Source organism: Vulpes lagopus, chromosome 1 (genome assembly GCF_018345385.1).
Source record: "Vulpes lagopus strain Blue_001 chromosome 1, ASM1834538v1, whole genome shotgun sequence".
Taxonomy (NCBI): Eukaryota; Metazoa; Chordata; class Mammalia; order Carnivora; family Canidae; genus Vulpes; species Vulpes lagopus.
The window spans coordinates 175,871,969-175,899,140 of NC_054824.1; the positions used below are offsets into that span (position 1 = coordinate 175,871,969).

The following is a 27,172-nucleotide window of genomic DNA, read 5'->3' on the forward strand; positions in this document are numbered from 1 at the left end:
TTTTATTTATTTATTCATGAGAGACACAGAGAGGCAGAGACACAGGCAGAAGGAAAAGCAGGCTCCTCACAGGGAGCCTGATGTGGGACTTGATCCCTGGACTGGGATCATGCTCTGAGGCAAAGGCAGATGCTCAACTGCTGAGCCACCCAGGCATCCCTCCCTTAGCAGTTTCTAATTTAATTCCATTATGGTCAGAGAACATAACAAAGTATGGTTTTAGTTCTTTTAAATTTGCTGAGATTTATTTTATAGTCCCAAATATTCTTTAAGATACTCAACCTTCTTTGAAAAAGACTTATCTCCTTTTTATTATTTTATATTAAAGTGGGAGCTTACCAAATTACTATTTTATAGGCTCTTTTTATTTTTAAAAAGATCATAAAGTATGGTGGTACTTTACCTAATTGTGAATGAATGTTATTTTACTGCAGAAATAATTTTACTGTGTAGTGCTGTGTTGGTATTTGCTATTTTTGCCTTGTAGCTACAGGTTTGTAAGCTGTTCTTCCGTTTCCATGCCTTTCATAGGTCTAAGATCTGGCAAACTTGGTGAACAGTGTGAAGCAGTCGTTCGCTTTCCCAGACTCTTTCAGAAATATCCATTCCCTATTCTCATCAATTCTGCATTCCTAAAGTTAGCAGATGTTTTCAGAGTTGGGTAAGTCTTTGTAAATCCTCAGTGTCCTAAAGTACTTTGTTCAGATTTCTTTCTTTAATGTTGTGGTCTTTATTGTTTTTGCCTTTTGGGACTTAACACATGGTTAGTGGCCATTTTAGTGGATGTACATGGCAGTTTACAACACTTTTGTTATGAAATGTAATGGCATTTTAAGCAGAAATGAACTTACAAGTCAGAGAGTACTTATTTCTTTGGGGAACAGGATAAATCAAATTAAGGTAATCTTTATATATGTATATTATTGCTATTTTGGAAGTATCTGTGGTTTGCACAGATTGTTTTGAAAAGTTCCGATTTAATAACTTACAACACAAGATTACATGTTACTGGGAAGTGTCTGAAACATGGAAGCCCTGGATAAATACCTTTTGGGGTTTTTTCCTCCCTGCTGGTCCCTCTCCTGCATGCACTCATGTGTTTATACGCACAGAGTCAGACTTGAAGGAGAAGAAATGTGTAGAATTAGCTTGAGAGAAGAGGAAGACCATCTGACCTCCTGGTCTTGGTCATAATATGATTGAGGAGATTTAATTCATCCGTAGGGCTTCTCTTTCTATCACTGCCATTTTGGTGTCTTGCAGCAGGGCTGCAGGCATTGCCAACTGCTTATGCTTAGTAATCTAAGTGTAGGCTTCACACTACCAAACACCATATGAATCCTACATGTAGCTCCTGTTTTCTCTAAATACATCAGTAGAGCAGTGTCTCCAAACTTTGGATCTTGAAAGCTCTCACCTGAATTTCTCTGATCTTGAGTATGTTATCTCAGCTCCATATCCCTTCTTGGTACTTGAGTCCTAGGTCCTTTATGTTATCCTTTCCCTGATACATGCTTAGAGTTCCTGGCTTTGGCTTTCACATTTCTCATCCATCCTTCTCATACGTGTCTGAGGATATCAGATAATATCCAGGTAATGATATGATGGGACCTCTTGGAAAGGATTGAATATGGAATTAGTTCCATCCACTATAGAAGGAGAGACAGAACTGTAAATGCTGAGTTATGAGAAGTCTAATATCCCATACAATAGACATGAGTTTTTTATTTCCTTTGAAATGAATTACAAATTGTTTGCCAAGCAGTTCTGTCAGTTCACACTTTCACCAAGATTGCATACCTCATGACCACAGCCTAGTCAGCACTGGCTGTTAGTTTTATTACTTCTGATTTGTTAGTTATAAAATGGTAATTCATTGCTGTTTTAACTAGCATTTTATAAATAACTTGTGTGGTTGAATATTTTGCCATATAAACTCATTTCCTTTACTGCATATCTTGCTTGTTTGCTTTCTTAATTTTTGTTTTATATATAATCTTGCTCTTTGATGAAAATCCTTAAGCATATTAAATTTTTGTGAGTAATGTCAGTATTCTTTGATTAGAAGAAGACATGAAGGGGAAATGGAGACATTTATTTTACACATCTGCAGTAATATAAATAACTAAAATTTACTAACCTCTTTCTATACATCAGTTGCTATTCTCATTTGCACATGTTCTCATTTGTGGTAAGTACTGTAGGTCAGCATTATATAATTGAGGAAATGAAATAGAACAGAGAAGTTAAGTTGAACTTGTCCACAGTGATAAAGTATAGTTAATGAGAGACAAAGCCAACATCCCAGTCTTGGCAGTTGGTTTCCAGAAGCTATGGTATATTACCTATCTGACAGTCTGAACATTTGTGTTTATTGTACATAATACGTTTGAGACATACCTGGATAAACAGTATGCACAGCATGAGAAAATTATTTTTAGGGAGAACATCAGACATTTGAAAAGGATTCCTTACGTTTTGTTTTGTTTTGGCATTCCAGGTATAATAACAAATGCAAAAGCAAAAACTTGAGAATCCCTCTTCCAGTGTAGTGAAGCAATCAAATATACCAACCATGCCCACAGTTGTGTCATCTGCAAATCAGGGCAGACTTTCTTCCTTTTTGGTCTGTGTGCCTTTTATTTCCTTTTCTTACTACGGCACTAGCTTGAGGTTCCAGCCCTATATTGTATAAGAATAATGAGTGCTGGCATATTTGCCTTTTCCCCAGAATTCTGAGGAAAGCATTCAGTATTCCGGCAACTTAAATATAATGTTAGTTCTTGGCTTTTGGTCTATATTCCTTATCAAGTTAAAGAAGTTTTCTTCTATTCCCTAGTTTGATTAGTTTTATCATGGTTGGGTTACTGAATTTTTTCCTTGCTTTTTCTGCATTGATTGATATGATTATGTAACTGATTAGCCTGTTAATATTATAAATTTGTAATTAAGCATTGCTTAATTTTTGAATATTATACCAGCCTGGTATTCCTAGATTAAAAACAACAACAGCAAAAACCAAAGTGTAGGCTTCAGCCTTTTTAATGAGGCAAGTAATAATAAGATTGAAAACATTGTCCTATTGCTAAAATTTAATATCATTAGTGTTGCTTTGGTTCTTAATTAAATATTACTTTCCTAAAGTCTAATTTGCTTTATCTCTGGTTCTTCATAGAAACAATTTCCTGAGGCTGTGTGTTCTTAAAGTTACTCAACAAAGTGAGAAGCATTTGGAGAAGATTCTAAATGTGGATGAATTTGTGAAGAGAATTTTCTCTGTGATTCATAGTAATGATCCTGTAGCAAGAGCCATCACACTCCGGTATACTCTGTTGCTATCATGAATCACCACAAGATTGTTTGAATTGCAATTATATAATCAAAAAAAAAAAGGCAATATGTTTCCTTTTTTCAGTGTGAATGTTAAGGATTTGTTTTTTCAGCCAAGATCCCAGGCAGAAATAGGGTAACTATCCCTATGTGTACATGCTTTTCTGTTACCACCTATGGTACTGTTCTGGTTGTGAATTACTGCTTAACTTGTGTTTGAAAGATTCCTTCTCATAGGTTGGTTTTCTGATCAGATAACTGGGGTCTGAGTCTAGCTTAGCCTCAGCTCATTTTGAACTCTTACCTTCCTGACCTTGTTCTGTTTCATGTCAGTTTTTGTATTCACCCTTGGTTATGTGCTCATTTTTATATGTAATATTTTTTATTGGAACTCCTTGGAGAATGCCAGATAGAACCACTGTAGTTTCACCAGCCTTTTCTTTTCTTTCTTGGCATCTAAAAACAAATTTCTTTTTAAAGATTTTATTTATTTGAGAGAGGGATTGGCAGGGGCTGAGGGGAGCAGAAGTGGAGGGAGAGAGAGAATCTCAAGCAGGCCCTGCTCAACCGACTGAGCCACCAAGCGCCATGCCCCCCAGTTTTGTTTTGTTTTGTTTTTTTAATTTTGTCAGAATTTCGTATTGTAAGTCTTATATCCAGCTTGAACATATTCCCTTTTTAGGTCTACTGTCTATGGAATGTATGTGCAATTTTTAGACTTTTGGAATTCACTTTTCCTAAATTTTAGGGCTCATATCTGACTTGTTTTTGTTCAGGAGTGAGCCCTCTTTTAAACCATGAAGTCTAGGATGTCACTTCTCTAAGTTTTAATATCTGGAGGAATAGATACTGTTAACAGTGATTATTTTTGGCAGAGGTAATTGGGCTATAGATTATAAGAGACTTTCCTGAGTAGTTTTGCAATGTCTGAATTATTTTCCACAAGCATGAGTTACTTTTTTTTTAATCAGAAGATAATTTTAAAAAAATAATAGAATTTAACTGGTGGAATGATTTTATACCTAATTTAGAACTACTTTGAATATTTTGAGAAGAAATAGATTAATATTTGAATATTCCATTAATTTTGCATGCTTGTTCTTTCCAAATGTGGCTTTGCCACAATTCTTCATTGAAGAAGTGTTGCTATCAATAAAACCAGAGATTTCTAGAAAACTTCCAGAAAGATTTTATTTATTTATTTATTTATTTATTTACTTATTTGTTTATTTATTTATTATTTAGAAAGATCACTTTAAAGGGAAAACATCAAAATAAAATCTTAAAAAAAAAAAAAAAAGGGGACACCTGGGTGGCTCATTGGTTGAGCGTCTGCCTTTGGCTCAGGACATGATCCCAGGTTCTGGGATCAAGTCCCACATCAGGCTCCCTGTGAAGACCTGCTTCTCCCTCTGTCTCTGTCTCTGCCTCTCTCTCTCGTGTTTCTTGTGAATAAATAAATAAAATCTTTAATAAATAAAGGAAAAAATCAGTTTGAAATTATATTTTATGACATTAACACTTAATGCAAAAAACATTAAAAGAAATTTGAGTTCAGGTGCCTGGGTGGCTAAGTTGGTTAGGCATCTGACTTCAGCTTAGGTCATGATCTCAGGGTCCTGGTGATCGATCCCCAAGTTGGGCTCTCTGCTCAGCAGGCAGTCTGCTTATCTTTCCTTTACCTCATCCCCCAACTTGTACTCTCTCTCTCTTTATCTCTCTGATAAAGAAATAAAGTCTTTAAAAATATATATATAAGCTAAGAATGTTAAGAAGTCCAGTTGCCATTTAAAACACAGTATAGGGGTGCCTGGCTGACTCAGTCCAGGGAGCATGCTATTCTTGATCTTGAGGTTGTAAGTTCAAGCCCCATGTTGGTGTAGAGATTACTTAAAAATAAAATCTTAGAAATAAGTGAATAATGAATGAATGAATACATAAAATGTAGTACATTAATAAGATCCTTATATAGGCAAGGCTTTATATGATTTTGCCAAATAAAAGCCTGTTTTAAAAACATTCTTGGAGTAGTTACTTTAGGAAGAGGAAAAAGCTTGAAGAACAGGAATAAGGGGTAATCAGATCATTTTGTAAAGTTTGCAGAATTATAAAATAAATATCAAATACCGAAAAAAAAAAGGTGTATTTATAACAACACAAAACAAAAATTCTAGTATCAACACAATATGAGAGTATCAAACCTTTCTCACAAAAGTAGAACATTTTTGATTTGCCTTAAAATTTTTTTTCATGAATGCCTGGGTGCTTCAGTAAGTTAAGCATCTGCGTTTGGCTCAGATCATGTTCCCAGAGTCCTGGGATCAAGCCCCACATCAGGCTCCCTGCTTAGTGGAGAGTCCGTTCTCCCTCCCCTCCTCATGCTTTTTCTCAAATAAATAAATAAAATCTTTAAAAAATTTTTTTCATGATTTCATAGTTTTTTCATGATACAAGAAATGACTTAAAGTATTTTTTTAATTTAGTGTATTATTTAATATTGCATTATAAAGTAAAAATGTGATCTTTTAAAGTATAAAAACTAATTTTGCCATTAAAAAAGTAATAAGCACTGTGTCATTTACTACCTTAATTATGTAAGAAAAAGTGTGATTTGTCAATAAAAATTTTTAAATCACTCATTTAACTTGGAGCTAAATATATTAAAATGCAGTTTCTTTTTTTAAATAACATTATAAATTTTAACACTAGAGTAGAAATTTTTTTCTAATGCGTTTCATAGTAAATTACAATTGTGCACTTCCCGCTGGATACTTTAGCATATATATCATTCACTAGAGTTCAGTTTGTTTACAGGGTTATCTGGTTCTTTTTGTTTTAAGATTTATGGATTTATTTATTTATTTGAGAAAGAGAGAATGCGCACAAGCACACACATGCACAGGGGGTAGGGATGGAGGGAGAGAATCTCAGGCAGGCTCCCCATGTAGCACAGAGCCCAGTGCCCGGCTGGATCCCATCACACATGAGATCACGACCTGAACCTAAACCAGGAGTCAGGCACTCCACCGATGGAGCTACCCGGATGCTCCAGAGTTACCTGATTCTTTAGTGTCAGTTAATTGACTGAGTACTGACAGGTGATTCAAATTACTCCAACCACTATCAAGATTTGGAACTTCAGAATATTCCCTTATGCTCCTTTCTATTCAGTTCCTTTATCCACCTACCCAGAGGCCACTGCTCTTCTGATTTTTTTGCCATTATATCAATAAATTTCTGTCAATTTTCAAACTTCGTATAAGTGGGCTTATACAATGGGTATCCTTTTGTGTCTTTTTGAGATGAATCCATTTTGTATGTTAGAAATTTGTTCTTTTTATTGCTGAGTACTTTTCCATTGTGTGACTGTGAGTTTATCTGTTTTCTTACTGATGAATACCTATGCTGTTTCCAGTTTTGGGCTATTATAAATAAAGCTGCTGTGAACCTTCTTGTACAAGACTTGTGAACACGCTTCCCTTTCTGACAAATATATACCTAGGAGTGAAAATACTGAATCATAGGGTAGGCATATATTTAATTTTATAGGAAACTGCCAGGCCTTTTTCCAAAGTGGTTTTAACCATTTTATATTCTGACCAATAGTGGTGAGCTCTGGTTGCTTCAGACTTTTGCCAATCTTTGGTGTCGTTGTCAGTCTTCATTTTAGCCATTCTGGTGGGATGTATAGTGGTTTTGATTTGCATTTCCTTGATGGTGATGATCACTTTCTCATGTACCTTTTGATGACAGTTCTATCTCTTTCTGAGAAGATCCATTCAAATTGTTTGCCTGTTTTCTTTCATTAAATTGTTTAGATTTTATTGTTACTTATTTTTATTACAAAATTGTAGGATTTCTCGATATATTCTGAATACTAATCCTTTGTCAGATATATGCTTTTTAAATCATATTTTAAAATAGACAGAAATTTCTTTCAGGGCCTGAAAGCCATGAACAAAATTACTACCATTTTTATGCTCTTTGTTAGGTTATATCTCAACCTTATTGTTTCTTATATTTTCTGTTTCAAACTAAAATAATGTATGCCTCAGAATAAAGATAGTTCCCAACTAGGGTAAGTGTTAACCGTGCGCCCCCCCCCCCCCCGCCCGCCCCAGGTGCTGGCCTTGTCAAACCAAGTGAGTGTGCTTATCTGATAGCCACTAACCACCATACATTTGCTTTTAGTTTATACTACGAGGTCTTCAAAATAATCTCCTTTTAAAAGGGAAAAATACTGTAAGTGCTTTTGTAATTTAAAAAAAAAAAAAAGATGTCAACTTTTTGAAATACCATTTGAGAAGCATTGGCCTGTTCAACTGAAGAAAAGTTTGGCTGTATGTGTAGGGAAGACTACTGTGGTCCCAACTCACATTCTGATAAGTTGACATTTCATAAATCACTTTCTGTGATGTAAAACAAAAAAGTGATACCTGCTCTAATGGATTCACTTATTTCCTATATGGTAAAATGCAACATGTGCAAAAAAGAAAAAGTTGGTCACCATAGAAATGTAAAGAACTTGGCTATTAAAATCCATCTTTGAAAAGGTGTGAAACCTATAAGTGATTATAAATTCGTTCCTTCCATCGTGAAATACTTGGCTACAGTACTTTTTTTTATAAAGAAAAAGATGTGATACAAAAAAGGATCTCAGTGTCTTAGAGCAACATGATTTTTCACTGAGGAGCATTATAGCGCGATGAAAAACGAGTCTGTTAAAGAGAAAAAGTTTACAAAGGAAAGATGGGGCTGATAAATGATAGATCAAGTACATTAAGTACTCTGAGTACCCATTGAATAGAAAGTTTGTTGTGTTTTAGGAAGATAGATTCAAGTGGAAACTCTGATCTCAAGGAACTTGCTTTCTGGAAGAATGTATAAGGTTAAATACATGAAAGAAAACAGAAAGTGATGTCTCTCAAATGCTCAGGAGTTTATAGAGTCAGGACGATTTAAACATAAGAAGGGAAAGGACAAGAAGAGATGATACTTTAAAGATGTTTTCTTTTTTTTACCCGTTACTTTAGACTTGTCAATTAAAACAAATGGAAAAAGAAAAAGCTGGGAGGTATTCATAGTCTCTGAAATGTAGTGCTACAAATAATTTATAATATTACCAGAAATATTTTCAGAAAGTAGTAACTAATGAGATTATGCTTTTTGCGCCCTTTTATATTTAAGTACTAACAAACTGTTTATCAAAAATGTTGATATTAGGGCATCCCGGGTGGCTCAGCGGTTAAGCGCCACCTTCGGTCCAGGGCCTGATCCTGGAGACCTGGGATCGAGTCCCACGTCAGGCTCCCTGCATGGAGCCTGCTTCTCCCTCTGCCTGTGTCTCTGTCTCTCTTTCTCCCTCTGTGTGTGTCTCTCATGAATAAAATAAAAATCTTTAAAAAAAAAAAAAAGGTTTAAAAAAAATGTTGATATTAGCCTAATCTAATCTTTTCTTATATGAAATAATATCTTACAAGCTGTTTATTTCTTTTGAAAAATAACGTAATTTCAAAACCTTATTTTCAAATTGAATACAAATTACATTTTTAATCCATTTTAGAATTTTGTTTTGTAGAAACTCTAATACTTATGCCCTATCAAATCTCCATAAGATAGGTGGTAACATGTCAAGTTGGAAGGTTATTGAGTACTCAGGCATTTAGGACGACTTTGAGAAAAACTGTCACTGTAGGAATTCTGTTTTGTCTATCACAGTGTTTTGTAGCCCTCAAAAATCCATGCCTTTTTGCTGAAACATCTTTTAAGCTTTATCTTATGTAGTTTGTGTTACAAACAATAGATTTTTTCCCTTTTCCAAATTTATAATTTATTATAAAGTAGACTGTGTTTTCCCAGATGCTACCTTCCTCGTCCTTGCAGATTCTGAGATGAGCACCAAGGAGTTACCTCTACCTCTGTTCTCTTGATGTTAAAGACCAATTTAAAAATCATGGTATCCATATTTACTGAAGTCTTTTTTTTTACTTTGTGGATTTGCATAAAAGCAAAAATGTTGTTTTGCCAAAACAGACTTAACATTGGAAAATTGATATTTTGATGCTTTAATAATTCAGAAGTTTCTGGGCTCTATTTGGTACCTGGGAGGTACTTCAGGATGATAATGTAGAATTTTGCTTATGTTAGATAAGCCATGTTCATTTTTCTGACATATCAGAGTGTAGAAAAGTGTTTAGAATTTGAGTCACTGCTTGATTCCTAAAGTCGATGCTTTACTAACCTGAGATTTAAGGGATTGCCTACAGATTTTAATTGTGTGATCTAGCTTTGCCTTGCTTCTTCCTCTCTTGATTTTTAGCTTATTGTATTTCTATTCTTCTTGGGGTCTCTGTCTCTGTAGGATGTTGGGAAGTCTGGCATCAATAATTCCTGAGAGGAAGAATGCTCATCATAGTATTCGTCAGAGTCTGGACTCACATGATAATGTAGAAGTCGAAGCTGCTGTTTTTGCTGCTGCAAACTTCTCTGCACAGTCAAAGTAAGCATTGGCTAAAGAAAAGGTTTTGAAGGAATAAATAATCAATATACATAAACACTAAATGAAAAATGTAAGTGGTAAAGTGTATTTTCCAGGAGGATTTACATCATGTTGGGGGAAAAAAACTTCAATACATAATACAGAACGGTTAAGTACATATGTTGGCATTAACTGCACATGAAATAAGAATTTCCAGAAGGACAGATCTGCATAGATTAGTTAGGGAGGGCTTCATTGGGAAGCAGTTTTGTCCACTTAGGCATCCCCCTCTAAACATACATGGTTCTAATGCTAAATTGCTGCTTTCTTATTGTCTTCCCAAGGTTAGCTTTTTTGGCATTAGAACTATGTACAGTTTGACAAAGATTGTAATTTGAGTTGAAACCAGTTTTAACCTAATTGGGATGTCATATCCTACATTATTATCTTATAAAACAATTTTTTTTTTTTGGATGCAATGCTGACCATGATTATGTTACTGTATCTAAAAATACAAATTATCTTCTTTACTAACTGATATCAAAAGTAGCATTGCTTTCTGGAGGCATTTTGGTAATATGCATTTGCCTTAAACATGTCCATCTTTTATCCCCTTTAAGTGGACCTGAAAATCCACCTCTGAGAACTTATCCTGTGAGTCAGCAATGTGTTCTGATACTTATTTGCAAGGATGCTAGTTGTAATGTTACAGAAACAACAACAAAATTTAGTAGCAACCTAACTTCCAACCACAATGAAATATTATCTCAGCTCTTAACAAATATATTTTAGAAGTATATTTGGAGAACAGGTTATATCATAATTTATGTGATATTATAGAGTATATTTTTTAAGAGGTATTTGTATTGATAAAATAGAAAAAAGACAAAGGGTATATATCAAAATACTGTCTCTGGGTGATAAGATGGTATCTTATTTTTCTTTTTTATTAAATTTCTCTATATACTGTCAGGAGCAACTTTGGGCTTTATAACCAGATGGATAACATTATTTTTAAAAGTAAAAAAATGGCATTTCCATTAAGAATTTCTGCTAAATTTGCATAAAACATGGACTAGTCACCAACTTTCTGCTAAATTTGCATAAAACATGGACTAGTCACCAACTTTCTTCAGATTTTAATTATAATCTACTGTAGTAAATTTTCATTTCCTGTAATGCCAAAAAATACTTTTCTAAATTTCGTTTCTAAATTTAGATGATACATTTGTAATTTAGTGATTATGTTTAACGAAAACCATTTTTGGTTCAAGTTTTCTCGTGTTACTATCAGAAGCTAATTTTATTAGCTCTGGAATTTCTGATCTGTTTTGGATAAGATTTAGACTAAGTAACATAGAAACATGATTCTTCATTTATAGAATTGATGACCAGTAAACAATTTTTTTTTTAAGATTTTATTTATTCATTCATGAGAGACACAGAGAGAGAGAGAGGCAGAGACATAGGCAGAGGGAGAAGCAGGATCCCAGGTCCCTGGGATCATGCTCTGAGCAGAAGGCAGACGCTGAACCACTGAGCACCCAGGCGTCCCACCAAACATTTAAATTAAAAGTTTATGTAGAAGCAGTTTATAACATAATAGGCTTCCGATCACTTCTCAGCCTTTTGGCTAATAAGATCAAGTGTAACATAACAGGCTTCTGTGATATAATTTGTGATATTTAAAAATACCAAATTAGTGAAATAGGAAAGGCTGAAGAGCCTATCAAATGTATCAGAGTGTAAAATTAACTAATTGTATAATGAAGTCTATATTTTTTTTTGAACTGTATCTTTTTGAGATTAGCATTTACTTTTTCTTCTAAAATGATGATGACCTGGCTTGAGATCAAATACCTCAACCAATGGGTGAGTTTTTATCTTAGTATCTCTATTTATCAATTTTGGATCTTAAATTAGAGCAACTGGCCAAATAAGACCTTAAGAATTTTAGTAATACTGTTCTCCCTCTGTCTATTATTATAACCACATCTCAACTGTTTTTAAAAAGATTAAGATTTTATATATTTAAAGAGCTAGTCCCCTGGGTGACAAAGTAGGAGTTGGAAACCCAAATACATTTGGAAATTGGGGAAGCATTGTTAGTGTGAGAGGTGCCCTCTAGCGGCCACTCTGCTGAACTAGATAGTGCACTCACCATCTTAAAGCTAGGCCTTGGTCCCAGCTGATCCGGACAGTACAGGAATGAATGTATACCCAGTGTTGTCAGAGCTGACTTTTTTGTCGGCGGAGGGGGCAGTATACATGGAAGCTGGAAAATCTGATTATTCTCTTTACAGTCTTTTTTTTTTTTTTTTTAAGATTTTTATTTATTTTTTTGACAGAATGAGAGCACAAGCAGGGGGAGCTATAGACAGAGAGGGAGAAGTGGACTCCCCACTAAGCAGGGATCCCAACAAGGGACTCAGTCCCAGGACCCTGGGATCATAACCTGAGCCAAAGGCAGATGTTTAACCCACTGAGTCACCCAGGCATCCTTCTTTATAGTCTTATTACCATATGGGACTCTGTATTAACATACATTCTTAATGTTGACTTTAAGAATTTTTAAAAGTATTACTAGACAAAAAAAAAAAAAAAAAAAGAAAGAAAGAAAAGTGCAGACTTTTAATTTGCAATTTATTGGCGATAAAGGCCCATAATAGATTTAAAATTTTGAACTGTATTAAAATTACCTAAGTTACTGGAGAAATGCTTATTAACTATCTACCTCCTCCAGATAGTAGTCTCAGTGCCCAGGAGTAGAGGGGTGGAGAAGATAAAGGCCCTATTGTTGTGTAAACACAAAATAGTTTCAGATGTGGGTTAATGTTATGTAAAAATAAAAACAATTTTGTGATAGAAATAATACAGTTTCTTCACTGTGATAATGACCTGAGTGAGTTGCTTTAAGTAGAGTGATCAGGGAAGGCCTCACTGACGAGGTAACATTTGAGCTGAAACTGAATCATTAAAGAGGCAGCAAGTTAGAAGAACATTCTAAGAAAGAATAACAAGTGTAAGAGCCATCTCAAATGTGAATGAGTTGTCTATATATACCTGATACACCTCTTATTACCTGAAAGACATTTGTAACTTAACTTTTTCTTGTCAAATGTGAAACTGATATCTTTGAACAATAGTTTTCAAACTATTTGGTATCTTTACACTTCCAAGCATTGTTGAGATCCTCACAGAGCTTTTTTGTTTACATGGACTATATCAATTGATACTTAAAATATTAAAAACTTAAATAGCTACATTTAAAAAAAATACTTGTTCATTTTAAAAATAGCAATTCTCTAAATATGTTAATGTAAAAAGACTTCTATGAAAATAATTGTTTTCCAAAACAAAAAAGCAGTTTTGTGAGATGAGTAGCGTTGTTTTACACTTTTGCAAATCTTTTTCGTGTCTGGCTGGATTCTTATGTCTGTTTATGTATTCAACATTTCTGTTGCAATATCTTATGATAAGGTATATGAAATAAATCCAGCCTCACACAGACACATAGTTGGAAAAGAGAAGAATATTCATAAAGGCTTTATAAGTAATTATGGATATTTTTCTTTGATGTTATACCAAAAGTAGATAGGTGGTGGTTTCTTACAAGTTAATTGCAGTGTGGACTCTAAAAATGCTATCAGTGAACTTGTACTACATTACATTGAAATCTACTAGAATCTCTTACCCATGTATGGTTTTATAATTTATGTATTGGTCTTCTTGAAAATATTGGTTCACTGTGTTATGCAGGTCTTCTAGATGTTGACCCATTTTATTGTATTAAAGGATCACATTTGTTACTTGCCACCAGTCTCAGGAAATTCTTTAAGTATTAAGCTGTCAAGCTCATGGTGATAGATAAAGTTTTCTGAAATTCTGATTTTTGTTTAGATTGTTTCTCAGATTGACAAAAAATTTTCCCAGTTATGTTTATCAGGTTGACAGAAAATTTTCCCAGTTGTGTTCCATGAATCGACAAGGTGACTTTATTCTTTTTTTTTTGAGAAAATGTCTGCCAAATAGCCAAGTGTGAATAATCACAAAGTTTCATGAAAAAACGACTAATTCATCTCATAACTCAGATAATCACATGGTACTTTTCCTGGAGACAATCACTGTGTACTTTATGTGTGGCTTCTATTTTGTCAGAGAATATTAAAAGGACACTTGCTCATGGGTTAAAATTAAAATTAGTAATCTTTATTGTTCTATCAAGGACATTTGTAAGTGTTTATCTGGCTTCGTTCCTTCCCTCCTTTTTCACGGGAGCCCACAGTGGTGAAGAATACAGTGACTGCTAGTATGGTTTGGTGACACTGCCTTGATTCTTGCTAAGGCGCCAGCATTTTACTCATTGCTTTGGTACCAGTAGTGAAGAGAGTATTGATGTTTTAGGAAAACCATAAGATTTTTTTTAAATGTTAAATTGCTTTGAAAATTCAGCACAAATATTGTTTATTGCTTAGAATTCACATAAAAGATGATGTTCTATGATTAGGTGGTGCTGATACAAGCAAAAGAGTCATCTAGCCATGTCTGTAGATTTTCCATTTGTAAGGCAGAAGTAAAATTCTGCAGTTGAGCTAGTAACTCAGCCTTCACATTTGCATCTAAATCTTTTATTTGATAAGTTACTCTAATGTTGAAAAGTAGCAGTGCCTTGATTTCTGACTTATCCAGGCATTTAGCATTGTCAGCTACACGTCTCTTAGCTGTTATGTGCGCTTCTCCAGCCTGTGCATTATGATAACTTACCCTGTTGTTATTTCTAGTTTAAAAATCAATAGATTGCTTTTAAAGAGCACACTTAAAATACTCAGTCTTTTCTTTTTTTTAATTCTAAATAATTAGTCTCAAAATGAAACCTCAAGTTAAATGGTACCGTAATACTTTTTGAAATGTTTTATTTCATAAAGTACAATAAGTTAAATTATTAACATTTAAAAAATAGGATAACGAGTCATTTTTTTAAATTTATAGTTTTGCTTTTCTTTAGAATAGATTCCTTCCTTGAATTAATTAGAAAACTTTCTGATATTTCAGTTTTATCTTTTTCAGCATCTTTAGACCTACATGGTACAGCCGTGGGTTGAGAAAATGAGTCTTCTAACCTCGTCAAGCCAGTGATTCATTTTTAACTATAAAAAAATACTTTGCAAATAAACTTTTATTTTATTTTGGAATAAAATATTGTTCAATTCTAAAACAAACAATTTTAGAAAAATCTTCCAAAACTTTATCACAAAGCATGGCAATGTGTACTTCCTGATATGTTTCTCTATAAGCATAAGGAAAACTTAAGGATTTCAAAATAATGATGTATCGGGTGATAATGAGGTTATAGAGCGGGACGCCTGTGTGGCTCAGGGATGAGCGTCTGCCTTCGGCTCAGGTCGTGATCCTGGGGTCTGGGATCAAGTCCCATATCAGGCTCCCTGTGAGGAGCCTGCTTCTCTCTCTTCCTGTGTCTCTGCCTCTCTCTCTCTCTCTCTCTGTGTCTCTCTTGAATAAATAAATAAATCTTTTAAAAAATGAGGTTATAGAGATAATAAAAGATATAGTCAAATATAATAAAAGCAGAGGAGAAGAATTGAGAACTGAGTTAATCTCAGAAAACATTATACACCAAACCTAAACCTATTACCTTAGAAAACTCTAGGAAACAAAAGAATGCACAATTCCACATTCTGTTAGCTGTCAAGAGATGATGTCATGTAGCCTCTAGAAAACTTCACTATTTACCTATGAGAGAATGAATTGAAAATGGCAAATATCTCCATGGCAGGAAATATTTTATGTAGACATCCACTAAACTACAGAGGGAAGTATTGCCTATCTTATATATCATTTATAATGGCTAAACGAGCCAACCTTGATTCATATTATGTGTATTATATTTCCTTACATATAATATAATGGTCTTATCCCAAATATTCATATTACTAATGACTTTTGCAGCAGTCTGGTATTTTTATTGGGACAGAATCAAAGCATCTTGGAAAACATTTTACATGTATATAATATAAAAAAATCATGGCTAACTTCAAATAGTTTGGCTTTTGGTAAGATTCTGCCTATATTTCCTACTTGGCTTTTCTACTTCATACTTAGTCTATTTTTCTAAAATTTAGAATATTCAAAATATATTTTATTGCTTATATAATCAGTTTATGGTGTTAAAAGCTTTTCTTAATTAAAAGCATATCCTAAAATATCATGCGCTGAGGTAATGACCTTCAATCTTTTAGACAGTGGCACTCAGTGATGCAGAGTGCAACAACACGCATTAATCAGAACATCTTGCCTTGAATACCACTTGGAAACGGTGTTGGCATAAGCCCATTTACTGGTGGGAGTTTTGGTTTCAGTTGCATTTCTTACCCCACCCCCAGTACTTGACGTTTGGAATGTTATGATCTGCAGTTTTATGTTTCTCCTGTGTTGATTGTGTTCTATTTATAGCCTTAGAAAATTTAAGCAAATGTAATTTTTTTGGTTTTAAAATTTTCGCTGTTCTCTCTTCCCAAAGGGATTTTGCTGTAGGAATCTGTAACAAAATCAGTGAAATGATTCAAGGTATGTACGCTTCATTCACTGTAATGAAGTGACTTGCTGGGATTTATATTAATAACAGCTCTTAACATTTATTAAGTACCTGTTACATGCTTGTCACCATTCATTCACTAATTGATTCAATAATATTTATTTAAACATCTTCTAAATGCCAGAACTCTTCTGGGTGCTTAGAATATAGTTGGGAACAAAACAGAGTCCTTGATCTCATGTAACCTACATTCTAGTGGCAGAAGCGGGAGAGGGATGGCAACAGACAAAACTATAACCATTGCTATGGAGAAGTGAGGTAGGCAGGATAGAGTCCCCACGTTAGAGTCCACGCCACACAGTGGAAGGGACACTTTATATTTTGTATATGTTGATCAAGGAAGGCCTCAAATGAAGTGATGCTTGTGTGAGAAATACAGATATTTAGGGGAAGAGTGCACTGATCTGAAAGAGCAGAGGGCTGTTAGAAGCTCTGGGGGTCTCCATACTCCGTTAAAGCCCTTCAGTGTCTTCTAATTGCAACTAAACTCATATCCAGATTCTTTACCATAGCCTTCAAGGCCCTAGCTTTCTCATCTTCACGCAGGGCTTCATGGGTATTGGCCCCACTTACTCCTGTCCTATTCATTACAGGGAGCCCTGGGGCTCCAGCCCTGCATACCTCTGGAGAGCACCACCTTCTTTGTATATTTCTAAGTGGCATTCCTGTGAATCGTGCGACTTGGCAGATTTGACAGGCAATATTATTATGTCTATTTTACAGAGGAGGAAATGGAGGCACATTAAAATTACTTGAAAACCAAGATAATGGTGATTAAGCTTTGTCCTGTTCTCCTTTATTCCTTTGTCCTTTTTTCTCACTGCCAAAAAGCTGTCATTAAAAGGACGCATCACTCACTCACTGAGTGGTTTTTATTGAACACTGGCTCTATCGGGCAGGATCGCAGCAGGAAATAGGTGACATACTTGAATTAAAATAATCCAAGGAGGGTTTAAGGAAAGAACAACTACAAAGGTATAGGCAGAGTGAACTGTAGGGAATGGTGTAATCCTGTACCCAAGGGTGCAGAGAGGGAGTGGTTATCAGAAACCTGGAGTCTCATCCAAGGGACCACTTTGAAAAATGACCTTCAGTGTGATATGACCTAATGTAACCCCAGAGAGAGGGATCCAGGGAATAAATACTCTGACCTCTTTCTTCTGCCTCCCATGCCCTGCTGGGACTTTTCACTGGCTAAACCCAAATGGGCATATAGCAAGGGAGTTGATAGACAATATAGAGGTGAGCGTTCTAAGGCACTGGAGTATTGTGTATACTGGGTGATGGTTATTTGGGTATATTGATATGTAGAAACCTATTAATTTGTACACCTAAGATTCATTATTGTTTCTTAAGTTTTACCTATAAAAAATTAAAGCAGAAGAACAGGAACTAGGGGGTGAAAGAGAAAAAGGGGGAAAAAAGCACAGGAGTGGGAGTGAGGGCGAAGTGGAAGAAGACTGGAGCCCAAGATATGGACGTGGCAGGGGAGTTTTAGAAATAAAGTATCCTCACATTTAATTTTAAGTTGCTTGTGTTTCTGCAAAGTGAAACCTCTTGAGTGTCCCTAAACCAATAAAAATGTCTATAAACAAAGAATTCCACAGACTGCTGGGTTGAGCATAGATTTGCAGAGGAAGAGGAGAGGAGAGGGATAGGAGACAAGAATCTGCCATGGGGAAAGGCCTAAGTAAGGAGAATACGTAGGAGACTTTTGCAATAATCCAGTCAAGAGATGGTGGTAGAAGTAGATGAGTGTGACAGTGATGGAAGCAGAATGACATAGTCACATTTGGGTTATATTTTAAAGATATAACCTAAAAGATTTGGTAATAAATTTGTATATGGGATGTGAGAGAAATAAGAGAATCAAGAAAACTCCAAGGTGTGAGGAGTTAAATTAATAAAGCAATCATATACTGAAATAGGAAAAATTTTTAGAGGGGCAGTTTTATGATGAATATAGCTGATAATGGAAGCCATGGGATTATAGCACAGGGAAGGTACTAAGGGTGAGAAGAAGGTTTATTACCAACCCAAGGAATACCAGAAATTAAAGTGTGGATAAAAGAGATAAATACAAAGAGAGTTAGAAGGAATAGCCAGAAAGGACAAAAACCAGGAAGAGTGTGTCTTTGGGGGAGAGAGTTTCAAAGACAGAATGGTCAGCAGTATCAAATGCATCTGGTACCTTAAGGATCAAAATATTAATGGAAGCATAATATATATGACTGCAGAGAGAAGACCAGGGAGTCAATACTCTGACCTCATTTTTCTCCCTCCCAGCTCCTGGGGCTCTCTGCTTTGGCCAGACTTAAATGGAGGCCAAATAGCAAGGGAGTTTGTTGACGTAAGCCACCACTGGATGTTGAAACGTTCTCATATATTCACACTAACAGTTACTTCACAATGGCAAAACAGTGGTCTGCAGAGTATAAATTAGCTTTTGACATGTATGCAGTAAATTATGATTGACAGTTTTTTTTGTTCTCTATCATCACAAAGCCATGCTGTTGAAGAAAATATTTTATTGTGTAGCTCCAGTGTTGACAGCAAAAGATGCATTGGAGTTAATCCTCATGAAGTTCCAACTCTGTAGGCAATTAAAAAAAAAAAAAAAAGGCATTGCTACACAGAGTTCAAAAAACTTAAGAACCCTTCCACATACAATCTAGTTACATCCTAGATCTTGACTTAGTGTTGAAGGAAATAATTAAAATTGTAAATATAACTAAATTGTAGCCATTGCATGTGTGTGTACATAGGTGTATGTGTACATATATATCTATATTTGTATATCTTTCTAGCACGCTGTAGGAAGGTATAGACAGCAGATATGACTTTGCTTTCTAGTGTGCCTTTTAAAGGCATTTTCTTCTGTCAGCTTATAGTTTTATAGTCACCAAAAAACCAATGTTAAGATAGGTGCTTTTGGAAAAAAAAAAAACAAAACAAAACTACTGAACCTAATTGGGTTAGCTCTAGTACGATTATCTTTAATGTCTTAAACATAACATTGGTATACTATTTGATTTTAAATGGTCATGTTGTTAATTGTATCACTTCTGAATGTGAAATACTATCAAGGATGACAGTCTGATATCTTTCCCTGACTATTCCTTTTGTGTCCAGGTTTAGCCACACCAGTAGACTTGAAACTGAAGTTAATCCCCATCCTCCAGCACATGCATCATGACGCCATCCTGGCATCCAGTGCACGTCAGCTTTTACAGCAGCTGGTCACATCCTATCCCTCCACCAAAATGGTGATTGTTTCTTTGCACACCTTTACGCTGCTTGCCGCTTCATCTTTGGTTGATACGCCTAAGCAGGTAATTTCAATTTTCTTTTTTTAACTGCCTTTTGTTCAGTAAACTTGCATATTAAGTATAAATTAATTTAAAAAAAGTAACTCATAGTTTTGATAATATTAAGGTCCTCTTCACTGATAAAGATCACTTTCATTCCCTTTTGCTGGCTTTTTTTTTTTTTTTCCTGTATTCACAGTCTTAATTCTTAGGAGCCTTTTAAGAAAATGAGGTGGAGTTGAAGGGTACATGGCAGAGTGTGGGGTTGGCCAAGAGAGGAAAGAAAGAATTCAGTATTCAAAGCCAGGTCCTACACTAGAACCTTACACACTAAGGGTTAGTATATTTTTATGCATACAAGAAGGTGGCCCAAACATGGACACATAACTACTAAGTGATAGGGCTGTAATTGGAGGTGAGTTCTGTATCACATCTAAAAGTTTCACTGAACTGTACATCCCTAATGGTAATTTCAGTGGCAGTATTGTTCACAAATGACGTACTTCTTTCATAGATTCAGCTTCTATTGCAATATTTGAAGAATGATCCTAGGAAAGCAGTAAAGAGACTTGCTATTCAAGATCTGAAATTACTTGCCAATAAAACACCACACACTTGGAGCAGGGAAAACATTCAGGTATGTAGAACTTTGAACATTAGTATTTTATATAGAAAAGTAATATATCATTGTAAAAAGTTTTTACATTTTTGTCATCTTTTGTCATCTTTTCATTCTTTATGAAAAAAAATTTAGGGGAATTGATATTTGTGATAGATGTTATTTTAAGTGGCAAAGTAAATACATAAAACTTTCATCCTTTCATGTTTCAATTTGTTAGTGAGTTAGACTTGCTTCTCAATTTCTTGTGAATTTTCCTGTAACAGCATTAAGGCTGTTTGAGAAGCCCAGTGAAATCATTTATTTAATGCTTGTCTCCTTTACTCACTTTTGGGAGAACAGTTGATACTGACTGTGATTTATTAGGGAGAAGGTCCTGGAAGCATAACTCAGCAAAGTATATTTTTCCTTTTCATGGAAAGGAAGGACATTCCTAAGTTTTCTTTTGTAAATATAAGAGCAGGTCTCAATCTCTAGGTTCTTTTTTTTTTTTTTTAAAGACTTTATTTATTCATGAGAGACACACAGAGAGAGAGAGGCAGAGACACAGGCAGAGGGAGAAGCAGGCTCCATGCAGGGAACCCGACGTGGGACTCGATCCCGGGTTTCCAGGATCACACCCTGGGCTGAAGGCGGCACTAAACCGCTGGGCCACTGGGGCTGCCCAATATCTAGGCTCTTACTAATGTGGCATCTTTTATAGCATTTCTTAGGTTAATTTAATGTTTTATATTTTTCTCAAAATGGAGCCCTATTTGTTTATTCACTACTGTTAACAGATGTACCATTTTTTAAAAATGCCATTTAAAGTGAAATGGAAGATTCTTAGAATTTGACCTTTATTTTCATGGATTTTACTATCTCTTCGTGTCATCATAGCTACAGTGCAACAAAAACCTTTGAATTTCAGTTTATGAAACTAAGCTTCTGTGTTAATTGGTTTTTTATTTGCCATTTTCTAAACACATTTCAGTATATTGTGATTGATAGTCACAAATATCCCTAGAGATAAGGGCAGTTGTTAGTATTTGCATTTAGTAGATGAACAAATTAGGGTTCAGAGAGACTTAATATGCTTAAGAGAACTTCCTAAGAGGACTTAATTAAGATTTTAATTAAGAGAGCTCTCTCCTGTAATGCATTTTCTACTAAATAATACTGTCTTTCCAAGAAGAGAATGTACTTAGCTACCAGAGGAAACCAAACCCAGGGAAAGCACTGTATCATCCCTTCTCATTTTTTTCCTTATTGTATGATAGACCACATATACAAAGTATATAAAATAAATATTTAATAGCTTAAATAATTGTAAAAGAAAACAATGTTTTCTAGCCACCATCCAGCTAGAAACAGAACTCTGCAGGCTCACATAACCTTGCCACCTTCCTAGTACAGTCCTCCTTGATTAGAACCATAAAGCCAGCCCAAAGGAAACTTTTGTTTTCACTTTTGTGATGATCATTTCTTCGCTCTTTATTTATTTACCTATATATGCTTCCCTAAAAAATAATGCTTACTATTTGTTTTTATTTATTGTGCTTAACATTATACTGATGAGACTCATACATGTGGTTGCATGAGGTTTTTTTTCCTTTAAGTGCTATGTAGTATTCGTTATATGGAATGGACCAGTTTACTTGCTCTTGATGGGTTATTTTCAACATGGGGCTCTTGCAACCAATGCTGCTATGAACATTCTTCAGTTTATCTCTTGACACTTAATATGCAGGAGTTTCTTTATATACTTGAGAGTGAAATTGCTGACTTACAGAATATGTATATCTTCAGCTTTACCGGGTAATGTCAAACTGTGTTCCAAAGTGATTGAACCAATTTACATTCCCAGTAGAGAGTGCCCACTGATTCACATCCTTAGATTACATTTTTTACCAGTTTAGAAGTTGTCGTTTTAATTTCTAATTCCTTGATTACTGAAGTTGAACATCCTTTTAATGTGTTTATTGACCATTTGGATTTCCTCTTTTGTGACATGGCTATTCAATACTTGGTTATTTTTCTGTTGATTTATAATCATTCTTTGTATATTCTGGATACTTGTTAATTTATTAGCCACTGATATTCTACATAAATTTTGGAAGTAACAGATCAAATTTCACACAAAAAAAAAAGTCGAAAAAAAAGTTGATAATTTCATTGGGATTCCATCATTTGGGAAGATCGATTTGTAAGAAATTGATATTTTTATGATGTTGTCTTTTAATGCATGAATATGCTATATCTTTTCATTTCTCTAGTTATCTATACTGCATCTTTTGCCTTCTATTTTGTCTGATGTTATTATAGCTACTTCAGTTTTTTCCTGGATGTGTCTATATGATAGATTATCATTGTTTTAAGGTTGCCTGGATGGCAGTTAAGCATCTGCCTTTGTCTCACAGGGTCCTGGAATCGAACCCTGAATCAGACTCTCTGCTCAGTGGGGAGTCTGCTTCTCTCTCTCTTCCTACCCTCCCTCATGGGTTCTCGCTCTCTCCTTCTCTCCCAAATAAATAAATAAAATCTTTAAAACAAAAAGATTATCATTGTTTTACTACTTCCAGTGTTTCTTTAATGCATCTTTACGTTTTAGTTATGTCCTGTGTTAATTCTGGTGCAAAGACCTTAAAATACACTTTTCATTTATATCCTTCTAAACTCTTATATATTGTTATCATGTGTCTTAATCCTCTTGTATCGAATAATTTTGTTATTTTATAAATTCATTGACCATTTGGACGTTCCACTGTCTTTGGTCTTCTTGCATCTCAGGCTTTCTCTTTGGGATACTTTTTCTTCTGCCTTTGGAAAGTCCTCTGGTGAGGATCTGTGGTGGTAAGCTCTCCCAGTATTTGTTTGTCTGAAAATGTCTTCATTTTGCCCTCAACCTTGAAAGACACTCTCTCTGGGAGTAGAATGCCCAGCACATTGAGAATAGCATTCTACTGTCTACTGTCTACTGATTTCCATTATTGCTGCTGAGAATAGCAGTACTCTTTTGAAGGAATTTTTTTTCCTGCTTTAAAATTTTTCTCTAATTTGATGTTCTGCACTATGAACAGTCTGATTATAGATTTCTTCTATTTAAACTGCCTGGACTATTGATTTTCTTGAATCATAAGAATGGTGCTTTTCAACAGTTCTGGGAAGTTTTCAGCCATAACTTTTCCAGATACTGCTTTTCCTCTTGGATCTCCACTTAAATATATGTTAGCTCTTTTATGAATCCCCCATGTTCCTTCTATTCCCTTTTCCATCTCTTTATCTCTTTGTGTTGTGTTGTGTTGTGAATAATTTCTCCTGTTTTAGTTCAATAATTATCTCTCCAGCTTATGTAAAGTCTTTTCAAAGGTATCTCTGCTCCTGATTTCTATTGGCCCTCTTTTATAGTACCCTTTTTCCTTATATACTTGTCTGTTTTTTCACCTTGAGCTACTCATTTTCCTTGGAAAAGTATGTGTGGGAATTTTCTGAAGAAGTTCTCTAGAGAAGGTTTGGTAGAGAGGCCAGGTAGTAATATATGCTATGGAGAAAAAGTCAAGGAAGAGGATTAGTGAGTGAGGAAGATGGAAGCTGCAGTTTTACACAGGGTGGTCAGGGGAGCTGTCACTAAGAAGTTGACACTTAAGCAAGGACCTAAAGGAGGGACCACCAACTTCATGGGGCAAGAGCATTACCAGCAGAAAGAATAGCAAGAAAGGTCCTGAGGTGAAAGCATTGATGAGAATGAGTTGAGTGTGATTACAAAGAGGAGAAGAGTTGGAGATGCTGTAAGATGAATGAAGTGGTTAGCAGATCATTTAGGGCCTATGTGTCCTGTTCTTTAGTATAGGCCATTATTATTTCTTAATTGAAATATATTTGGTATATAACATTGTATAAATTTAAGGTGTACAGCATGTTGATATGATACACATATATTGTACTATGATTGCCATTTTTGTGATAATTAGCATCCCATTGCATTACAGAATTATCATTTCTTAATTTTAATGGTTGGAATAATTAAGTTCTAGAGACTTAGCATGTTTGATGATTATCATACAATATTGTTGTCCATATTCACTATAATACTATACATTAGATCTCTAGGACTTACTGTTTTTTTAAATTTTTTTTTATTATTATTTATTTATGATAGTCATACAGAGAGAGAGAGAAAGGCAGAGACACAGGCAGAGGGAGAAGCAGGCTCCATGCACCGGGAGCCTGACGTGGGATTCGATCCCGGGTCTCCAGGATCGTGCCCTGGGCCAAAGGCAGGCGCCAAACCGCTGCGGCACCCAGGGATCCCCAGGACTTACTGTTTTTAAGTTCGTACCCTTAAACAACACCCGTCCTATCCCCCACTCCCTCCATCCCAAGTCAGACAAAGAAAGACAAATACGGTATGATATCACTTATTTGTGGGATCTAAAAAGGCCAAACTTATGAAAACAGAAAGTAAAGTGATGGTTACCAGAGGTTGGGGGTTGGGGGGCCGAGAACATTAGCCTACTTGTTCCAAAAGATTCTCTCTGGCTTAGATGTATTGAGACTAGATTGTAGGGACACAAGGGCAGAAGCAAGGAAAAACATTTAGGAGGTGATTATAAATATTCCAATTAGAAAATACTATGGTTATCTGAACCCAGCGGAACAGTGAAGTTAGCAGGGAAAAGTGCTAATATTCTGGATACATTTTAAAGGCAAGTCTGACAGATTTACTGACAAATTATTTGTAGAGTATAAGACAAAGGATGACTCAAGGTTTTTGGCTTCAACAGATTTACTTGGAATGGGTAAGACTGTAGGAGGCTTATTTCTTAAAGATCAAGAGTTCAGTTTTGGTCAAATAAAGTTTATGGTATCAGACATCCAAGTGGAGATATCAAGGAGTTGGAGTTTAAAGAACAGATCTAAATGAAGTTGTAAATATGAGAGTCTCATTAGTTCATAGATGGTATTTAAAGTCATGAGACTGGATGAGTCACTTAAGGAGAGAGAATAAATGAGAGGATTCGGGGAATGATGAAATAAGAACCAGCAAAGCAGCCTGATAAGCAGCCAGTGAGGTAGGAGAGAAGCCAAGATAGTACTGTTTTATAGGAAGAACGCTGCAGTCCACCATGGGAGATACTGCACTGTATTTGTATTCTCCCAAGAGATGAGAACTGATAATTTGCCTTTGCATTTAGCAGAATGAAGTAGTTGATGATCTGCATGAGAACAGTTTTATTGGAGTATTGTGGGTACAAGACTGATTGGAAAAACAGGAGAAATATCAGAGACAATAAATATAGAAAGTGTTTTTGAAGGAGTTCTGTTTTACAGCAGAAGTCAGAGAAAGATATCATATGATTTCACTCGTGTAGAATTTAAGAAACAAAACAAATGATCATATGGGGAAAAAAGGGAGAGGCAAACCAAGAAACAGTCTTAACTACAAAAGAACTAAACTGATGAGGGCACCTGGATGGCTCAGTCGGTTAAGCATCTGCCTTGGGTTCCGGTCCTAATCTCAGGGTCCTGAGATGGAGCTCTGCATGTCAGGCTCTCTGCTAAGCAGTTCTGTTACAAAGTGAAAGATTATTTGTTCTGAATATTTTCAAAGACTATTTTATGTTTGGCTTTATATCTCCTGAGAGTTCTGATTTGTACTTTACCTAATATGAGGAGGAATGACAAGTTAAGCCTGAGAATTAGTTCTTTTAATCATCTTTTTCTTTATGGGTTGATACAATGGAAATATAGAAAATTTAGAGGGGTTATGTCTCTGACAGAGTACTTTTAAACATAACATTTTTCTGTATGTTAAAGCTTATAAGCTTTTTGCTGTGCTTTTCTGGAGCACATCCCTGGTGGCTGGTCCCATTCTAGGGTAGAGGAGAAGCCCCTAGTTAGGAACTGACCTAGAAAACAGTAATTCAGGACAGAGCTTCAGTTGAGCAGTGAGGTAAGCCAGCCTAGAGAGACAAATTCAAACCAATCAGTAAAGATGACCATGGAAGTAAGGGAGAGAGGGGGCTGTTTTGAAGAGTTAGATTTTTTTCCTTTTTGTCAGTATGAAAAATGGACCTGGTAAGACAGTTTTGTAATAGGTCATGTCCTTGGAACAGAAATGAGCCAGATTTCATCACTGAAATAGGATTGACATGCCATCTCTGGGGAACTTTGTGATGTGCTCTGTTAAGCTAACGGATTTGAATCAATGAACCTTGAAATCAGTATGTATTTACTGAGAGCATTTTAGGTACGCAATGTGGTACTGAGTGACAGAAATTAGAAGATAACATAAATAACTTTATCAAAAATTATTCTAACATTTTTCTCACATTTAAAAAAAATTTTTTAATTTACTTTTTTATTGAAGTTCGATTTGCCAACATATAGTATAAACCCATCTCAATTTTTTAAATGGTGAAATTCTTTCTGCTTTTTAAAAAATTATTAATACAAAAAAATTAAAAAATAAAAATTATTAATACCATTATCATAAATGCCTTGTGTACACCTTCTTGATTATCCCAAAAGGTTAAATGTTTCTTAATTATTCAAAGTTAAATCAGTAAATAGTCCTTAACTTCTGGGGCTATTTGGCTGAGGATTTTATTTCTAAGCCTAAACTAATTAAGAGCATAAGGTAGGACAATTTAGGCAGTAAGACATAGATAAATGGAAATGGCTTAAGTGTTTGCATAAGTAGAAAAGACTATGGTATTATTTAAACACAATCATTTTTTTAAAAACTGCTTTCTTTTGTACTTCAAAAACAGTATCTATGCCTGCTTTTATTTCTTTATCCTTCACTCTTTCTTTAATACACCTGCCTTTAGATCTGTTTCCTA

The 27,172-nt window shown here is 35.1% G+C and overlaps 1 protein-coding gene across 1 annotated transcript in view; it reads left to right on the top strand.

Moving 5' to 3' along the window:
• The window catches only part of INTS7 (integrator complex subunit 7), an 86,884-nt gene that overhangs the window by 11,306 nt on the left and 48,406 nt on the right, over positions 1-27,172 (top strand). Inside the window, exons 2-7 of the mRNA XM_041766105.1 lie at positions 532-661; positions 3,176-3,322; positions 9,692-9,829; positions 16,347-16,393; positions 19,554-19,753; positions 20,244-20,366. Of these exons, the coding sequence (XP_041622039.1) occupies positions 532-661; positions 3,176-3,322; positions 9,692-9,829; positions 16,347-16,393; positions 19,554-19,753; positions 20,244-20,366 (785 nt within the window). The remainder of the gene's footprint in view (positions 1-531; positions 662-3,175; positions 3,323-9,691; positions 9,830-16,346; positions 16,394-19,553; positions 19,754-20,243; positions 20,367-27,172) is intronic.